Below are 7757 nucleotides of genomic sequence, written 5' to 3' on the forward strand. Positions count from 1 at the left end.
AATTCAGAAATCAATTAATATCAATATATACACGCTTATCATTTAACCATGGTAAGTGACATGTTCTCCATTAATTTATCTTATACTCCAAGTTAGTTAACCTAAGATCAGCGGGTTAAGATTCAAAAAATTTACACGTTGTTTTATAAAAGGAATCTCCAATTAATTATCCTTTTATATATCCATGCCATGCCACCTTTGCTACAATATCATGGCCCATGGGGTTCAATTGTTCACAACAACCTATTTGGACTTTAAAAAAAAAAATTATTGTGGGATCTGTTTCAATGATCCAATCAACTAAACCCTTAAAACAGGGAACTAAACCTTATGATCTCACTAATGAAAATGAAGAAGTTAAAAATAAATAAAATGACAAAGAAAACCAATTGAGAAAATAAAAAGGAAACACCAGTCCCTCATATTAAGAGACTTGATTGATTAATATAAATACAAATTCATGAATTATCAGTTTCTGAGCTAAAAACACACTTAAAGAAATTAAGAAACAAGAAAAAGAAAACGCGAAGGACCCTTTTTTCAGTGTTTCAAAGGCGGGATTATCTTGATAGGGTCAACTTCTAAGTTTAACAAAATCTTTTACCGTTCTGCTTATAAATTCAAAACCCACAACTACAAAAAGAATTCCTTTTCTTTTTAAAGGATTTATAAGTTTTACTTGGGCAACAGCATGAAAGAATGTTACTCCTCATCCGAATAGTTGAACTTGACCGAGTGTGATTGCAAGTCGATTTGCCCTCCTCTGTAACTACCTCGCTTCTTCTTGGTCTTCTCATGTCGGAAATCCCTGAGAAAATAGAATGCATAATTAAACTTTGCCAATGAAACACAAGGTAGAACCTATGCAGACCATGAACATGATCACGACTCTCACTATAGAGCATAGCAATTAATAGCTTCAATAACCCCCACCCCAGCCCCCTAAAAAAAGATGAGCAGAGAGTAAGGAAGTAGAGAACAAGTGAAAAGCTTAGTGCAAAATGATATTTATTGCTAGTGAATCTTGATGAGTGAAGATTTGTGATTTTCCAAGGCATAGTGACATTAACAAATGTAAGCAATCTAAGTATTCCTACCCGAGTCCAGAAATTTCTTTTCCCTCAGCATGATAAGAGCTATCTACTAGGTAACAGTCATTTATAATTTATTTCAAGGGCTTTTTTCATTTTTGTCCCGGGCGCCAGCCCAAATATGTGTTTACACTGGTTATGTATATCATATGTATATTTATGTATATCGTATGTATATTTATACTTAATATGCAAAACATATACATTTTCCAGCTATTATTTTTTAGGGAGGCCCAAAAATGTAATTATCCCTTAATTTTAATTCAACCTCATCAAGAGTAAATTAACGGTCTGGACAGGAGTTGGAAAATATACCTTCCTCTAACCTGGCCCAAAACTTCCTGTGCCTTTGCACCATAGCCAATGTCTGCGCCATCCTGGAACAGCGGTACGTGGAGAGGTGGAAACGTCGGTTTCATGGTAAAAAAATGAATAACCAACATATACTTAAACGAGTAAAGACGATGGAAGACTCAGAATCAGATCCTACCTTTGCCCAATAAGAATTATCTTTAAGTCTATCATCTTTAAACTGCACTTGCTCGATTTTCACTCTTTGAAATGCATTTACAGTTTTTGGCTGCACAAGCAATCAAAATGCATTTTCAGAATATAGGTAATAATAAATAAAATCAAGCACGATTCAAGATTATTTAACGAAAACTTTATCCAAGCATGACAGAAACCTTAAAAGATTGAGATTGTTCTGCAAATTAGGAATCCTTTTAAATCATAGTCCCTTCAGTACACGACCACAATTCAAGAGTTGTACTATGACATTAACAATTGACAGAAAATTGCGAACCTCTCTTGTTAAGACTTAAGCATATTGACAATCTAAGGTCAAAAAGGTAATAGTAGAAAATAGACGCATGCATACCTCTGCTGATCCATGAAGTTCTTTCCTCGATGATTTCTGCTTAGCAGAATTGTTCAACTCATCCTGATGATTACCAACACTGACTTCACCATTTTGTTCTTGTTCGGCAATAGCCTTTGATTCTTCCAAGCCATCGGTCTTTCTGCGTTTTGATTCTTCGGTTCCAACCACCTCAACTCCCTCGTTTGAATTTTCATCAGAAGCTGATCTTTTCCTCTTCTTGGAATCCTTAGAGTCAGTAGCACCATTCTCTTCCTTGGACTTCTTCTTTTTATCTTTTTTAGTTGTTTTCTCGGTAACATCATCATTATCATTGCCTATAGGTACTACACCGTCTGATTTCTCCTCAGTTTTCTTCTTTTTCTTCTCCTTCTTCTTCAAGGGCACGTCCACCTGCAATCGAATAACAACAGACTCTTCGGTTGCTTCAGATTATTCTCGCAATAACACAGATGATCAGATATTCAATCACTCATCTAAATTGGATTGCTAACCTTATCATCTGCTAAAACCTCTTGAGTTGTAGTAGTATTTTTCACCGATTTATCAACACTTTCCGGAAGAGAAGCATCTGGAACATCGCCATTTTTGTCTTCGCTTCTCTTTTTCTTCTTTTTCTTACTAATTGTTTCCTGCGAGTCAGCAGCATTAGTAGCGACGATGTTCCCATTTGCGCCATCAGGCCCTGCACACCAAATCACATTAGATAAAATCAAGAAAGAACAACACCGCTAACATCACAAATACAAGCTTCACGAAAGAAACCAAGTTTAAGATGAACCAAGATATACCGATAAAATTACCTGCCTCACGGTGGCCCTTAGAGATTGTATCCTTATCGGTACTGCATATTTTACAGCAAGTGAAGTAGCATGAGAAAAGGGGATCCGAAATAAAATTACTAAAATAATTGCACAGTCAAGTAAGAGAGTACATGAAGAAAGCAGCTTTGCTAAAGGAACCTATCGACCTGCACGCCGCGTACAGGAACTACCATATCAATTGTGTTTAGAGGCGGACCTATGTTATAGAATGAGGGGTCACCAACACCCGTAATGTTCCGCAAAAAATCCATGTATACATGTATATGTCTTTAAAAGATAGTGATATATTAGTAGTGGCACCCTATATACAAAGCAAATTTTGGTTGAATGCAATTGACCAAATGTGCATCCGCTACCTCTAAATCCTAGACCATTTATTCTCCCCTCCCCACCCCCAAAACCTGCTTTTCTCAGTCAACAAATAGTAAATATAGATGTGTACTTGAGAAGTTTTAAAATCAAGCACTCTTTCTTCCACATATGCCAAGACAGAGGAAAGTAGTACAACACAAACAGTTATCGTCACGATAAGTCTAGTTAAGTGATTACTTCTCAACATACCAGTTGTTTAGATACTTGCAAAATATATCCTCCAAACTGTGGGAGCAAGACTTCCAACTGTCACCCTGCATCAAAAGCACAAAGACCTCAATGACTGTACAACAGGCAAGTTGAAGATTCAATAGTGACATCAAGATTTTCCATCAAAATGAAGGAATCAACCACAAAAGTACATATGGTATTCTCTCAACAAATCCTTTAAACCCTCACACACGGGACCATTGAGACCTAGCACATACTTCAGTCTGTAGAGCACAATGCCAGATATGACATAAAATGTGATTCACTAAAGTGGAGGCTACTTCTACATAGCAAACCTCAATAAGTAGCATTTTTTGCTCTTCTTCATAAAAGAGAAGGCAATATTCTTCTTTTACAGTGGAAAACTATAATCCGGGATATAAATGAAAAACACATTTTTCAAGCGCAAAAAAGAACTCGTTTATTGAACATTTTCTTCTCCACAGAAAAACAGATAAGAGGAAAGGGCAGCCCGGTGCACTAGCTCCCGCTATGCGCGGGGCCCGGGGAAGGGCCGGACCACAACGATCTATTGTACACAGCCTTACCCTACATTTCTGCAAGAGTTTGTTTCCACGGCTTGAACCCGTAACCTCCTGATCACATGGCAGCAACTTTACCAGTTACGCCAAGGCTCCCCTTCGAATAACAGAAAAGAGGAAAATTAAGAAAAAATTCTTGACTTTCTAGTTTCCAAGGAATTTCGGCATGTCATTCCTCTTAACACCATTTTTTAGATGGTAAGCAAAAGTTGTATTAATCACAAGCACTAAGATGGTGTCGAACGTTACAATTGTAGCCTTGCAGTTCCATAACTAATCAGTGAGAGAACTAAGGAAATCTATGAGAATATCAACATCAACATCATAAAAATATTTCATTTTACACCAATAAGCCCAAAGTGAAATGCAATTGTATTTTAGTGTTAGACTGTTTGTATGTTCTCTTCCTTGATATCACCCACAGTATTCCTCTTAAGCCTTAACACCATTTCCTTTCAGCAAACTCACTGTTTAGCCTAATAATTGCCACCTCACCCCTACTTAATATCTCCCTTCTCTCACTTATTCATACGAGTCAATCAAACAAACTCCGATTTTTATGATATTTTGACTCTGTACTACTCAGCTTCTTCTCATGAAACCAGCTATCCTCTTTCTTTTATTAATAAGGAGAACCAACCAACCATCCTACTTTAATTACAGAATGCAATTCATTTAGACAGAAATTCAAAACACCAACAAAGAATTCAGTGTAAACAGCATTCAACGAACTCCATCAATCAGAATATTGGTATACTTTATTTTTTGGTTTACCCAAAAACACTACTCCCTCTTTCAATATTTATATGACCAGTGTTATCAAAGGCGAAAAGTGCAAAAAACCTCTAACGTCGGTAGGGGCTTTAAGCGCAAAGCACAAATAAAGAGTGGGTTTTAACGAAGAAAGGTGCAAATAGAGAAAAACTACAAATATGTATGTGTAGTCCAAGACTATTATCAGTAAGCATGAATGCCAAATATATGGACAAAAAAATTGAAGAAAATTTAAGATAAAGTGAAGTATCAATTGTTTAGAGTCGCCTCTTAAGGATTAAGCTCATTGGTAAGGAAAAATATGCCTTGGAGCCTTGATGACAAGGCTGAAGCGCCCGCTAAGCAAGGCGCTCAACATGTTTTGAGCCTCGCTTAAGCGCGCTTTAAGCACGCCTTTTGATAACACTGTATATAACATAGTAATTATTCGAGAAGTGTTAATTTTAACTATAGAGACTGTAACTTATATTACTTCTATGTAGTTCTTGACTCTGATCATCAATGCGAGGCAGATGGGACAAAGTCACCGGTTCTTGGATATCTAAATTTCATTTCAAAAATAGGAATTTCCATCTGAATTGAGACTAAAACTTAGACCATTTGACCCTCTAATCACAACCAATAGTAGCAAACATATAACACAACAGTTTTCAAAAATCATGGGTAAAAGTCACATTTTTAAAAGGTAAAATGTTCAAGAAAGCAAAAAGGGGTAAAAACAAACCTCAGTTTGAGTTTCTTTAAGGAAGTATTTGAGGGTTTTGGAGAAGCCATTGAGGTTAAGATAATGGAGTATAGATTGGTGTAAAAGGGATTTGTTTTCTTGAGGCTGATGCTTCTTAGCCATAATAACAAGATTGGACTTTGAGGACTGAGCTAGAAGCACCTGCCTAGGCTTGAAAGCTAATAAACCAGCTGCTGATGATGATGAGGAGGAGGTGCTAGGGTTTTGCAGCTGTTGTCTGGTTTTGGTTTCTAGCATATATTAAGGAAAGTGTTTTAGGGCAACCGCAAAAAAATGTCTCTGCCTCGCAGATATACTTGTGGTCGTGTACTTGACCATGAACATTGGGACCAAGAAAAGAAAAAAGAGAAATTCGTTTTTTTTAAACCTAATGGTCCTTAAGTTGGGTTATTGTGTGACCATAAGGACTTATGTTTTTAAGTTCGGTAAAGAGCCAAAAAAATCCTTGAATTATTTGAAATAGTTCAAATTACCCTCAGTTTGTTTTTGGTATCAAAACTATCTTTGCCGTCTATGTTTTGGACCACAAATGCCCTTAAAAAGTTAGTCGTACCAGTAGAGCTGAAATGGCAATCCAATTGGATCAAATTTGTTGATGTGGCCGAAATACCCTTCCTTTAGTGCCGTTCAAAACCAAAAGGTAACCGTTAACCGAACCGAACCGATGACTTATTGGCTTATTGATATCGGATTATCGGGGTAATGATTGGTGAACGGATTGAGATTTTGTAATTAACGGTTTAACGGTTTGGGAGCGGATTATTTAATTTTCTTATCGGATAAACCGTTAACCCGTTAAGAATTTTTATATTTATACTTTTACCCCTATGTTAGTAAAATCATTGGAATCCATTTTTTATTCCATTTTTTCCTTTGTCGAGTAGATTGAATTTTAAAAAGAAAAAAAAAAACTAAAATCTTGTATGTAACCTGGTATTATGCGAGGTCACGTAAAAATGAAAGCATGTGCATTCATGTCATATTTTTTAGTACCTAAATAATTCAAAATAATTTAGAGATAAAACCTCTAGTCTTTTCTAAAGTTATTAATAGCTTTGTTAGGTAGCATAATAGCCTTAATTTATAGGTGGAAATACTTCTTTTTTGACTCATTCGACAATCGGGTACAAATTACGTAGATTTAACAAATTCTATCATGTAGCAACAAATTACGATTGTTCAAAAAAAATTATTTGATTTATCCGTTAAACCGCTCGATAACCGCCCGATAATTATTATCAATCTGCTCGTCGTTTTATTGGATGGCTAACAAATTACTACATTTATAATCCGATGATCGCTAAGCCAAACCGTTAAACATAATTATCCGTCCGATCCGCCCGATAAGCACCCCTACCTTCCTTTGTGCTTTGTTCTTCCTTGTTGACCCATGCATACAAAAAAGAAATCAGAACACTGAAATACACCAAAAATATTCTTTCATTATTCTTGTTTGACTTGCTCTACGGACTTTGAAACTCTAATTTTGAAGTGTGTTGAAGATTGTTTGAAGTTGTACATGTGTGTTAAAGGATCGAGCTCATTGATTTAGTTTTAAGGTCAACAGATCTGAGGCTAAAATTTTAATTCAAATGGTTGATTGTTGTTGGAAAATTTGTGTAGCCATTCTTTGTGTGTCGAAATTCGAAAATAGCTGCTGATTTGAAACCTTCTTGGTGAATTTTTTTTAAGCTGTTGTTGGGTTATTGAAGTGCAGAAATTTTATATCAAATTTGAAGAGATTTAATTGTATGTTATTGTAAATTGCTTGGATATTGTGAATGAAGCTGAAAATTGGACTTTAACAACTGATTTTTTGGTTTGAAGATCTGAGCTAAAACCCAAAAAAAAAAGAAGCTTCACGGAAGACTTCTTAAAACCTTGAAAATCTGGAAAAGGGTTTTGTAAATTTATGATTGGTTTGATCTAAATCTTACTATAGATTGTTGGGGTTGATGTTGTAAAAATATGACGAATAAGCATTTAAAAGTTTAGATCAAACCAATCATAAATTCATAAAAAAGAATAAGGGAAAATGCATAAGTATCCACTGACTTATACCCGGATTTCCAACTGCACACTTTATCTTTACGGGAATCCTATTACCCCCTAATTTTTTTTAAATGGAATAAATACCACCCTAAAACTAGACAGGAAACTCTTGGCAAGTGGTGAACTACACGCGCTGTCACACGTATATTTAGTGCTTTTTTATTCTTTTTTTTCTTATTTCTTATTATTCTCATTTTTGAGTTATTTCATTCTATTTCTTTTTGTTTTGGTCACCGGCGACATAAAATGGTGGTCATCGAAATTTCA

General features: G+C 35.6%; 1 protein-coding gene across 1 annotated transcript; it reads right to left on the reverse strand.

The window, feature by feature from the left end:
* Positions 1 to 389: 389 nt before the first annotated feature.
* On the reverse strand, positions 390 to 5764 carry LOC104210131 (uncharacterized). The gene is made up of 8 exons (XM_009758942.2): positions 5418 to 5764; positions 3357 to 3421; positions 2775 to 2815; positions 2466 to 2656; positions 1972 to 2364; positions 1582 to 1671; positions 1407 to 1468; positions 390 to 808 (listed from the first exon to the last, which is right to left on the reverse strand). Exons 1-8 carry the CDS (start codon positions 5673 to 5675, stop codon positions 703 to 705), a joined length of 1206 nt encoding a protein of 401 aa, XP_009757244.1. The 5' UTR covers positions 5676 to 5764; the 3' UTR covers positions 390 to 702.
* Positions 5765 to 7757: the final 1993 nt, after the last annotated feature.

This window comes from Nicotiana sylvestris, chromosome 11, assembly GCF_000393655.2.
Source record: "Nicotiana sylvestris chromosome 11, ASM39365v2, whole genome shotgun sequence".
NCBI lineage: Eukaryota > Viridiplantae > Streptophyta > Magnoliopsida > Solanales > Solanaceae > Nicotiana > Nicotiana sylvestris.

What these genes read in the sequence shown, in the direction of transcription:
- LOC104210131 (XM_009758942.2), bottom strand. Translation starts at nt 5,675, where the DNA reads ATGCTAGAAACCAAAACCAGACAACAGCTGCAAAACCCTAGCACCTCC. An exon ending in TTAAAGAAACTCAAACTGAG is followed by an intron (nt 3,422 to 5,417) that starts GTTTGTTTTTAC and finishes CTTTTGATGCAG; the next exon opens with GGTGACAGTTGGAAGTCTTG. An exon ending in TGCAAGTATCTAAACAACTG is followed by an intron (nt 2,816 to 3,356) that starts GTATGTTGAGAA and finishes TAAAATATGCAG; the next exon opens with TACCGATAAGGATACAATCT.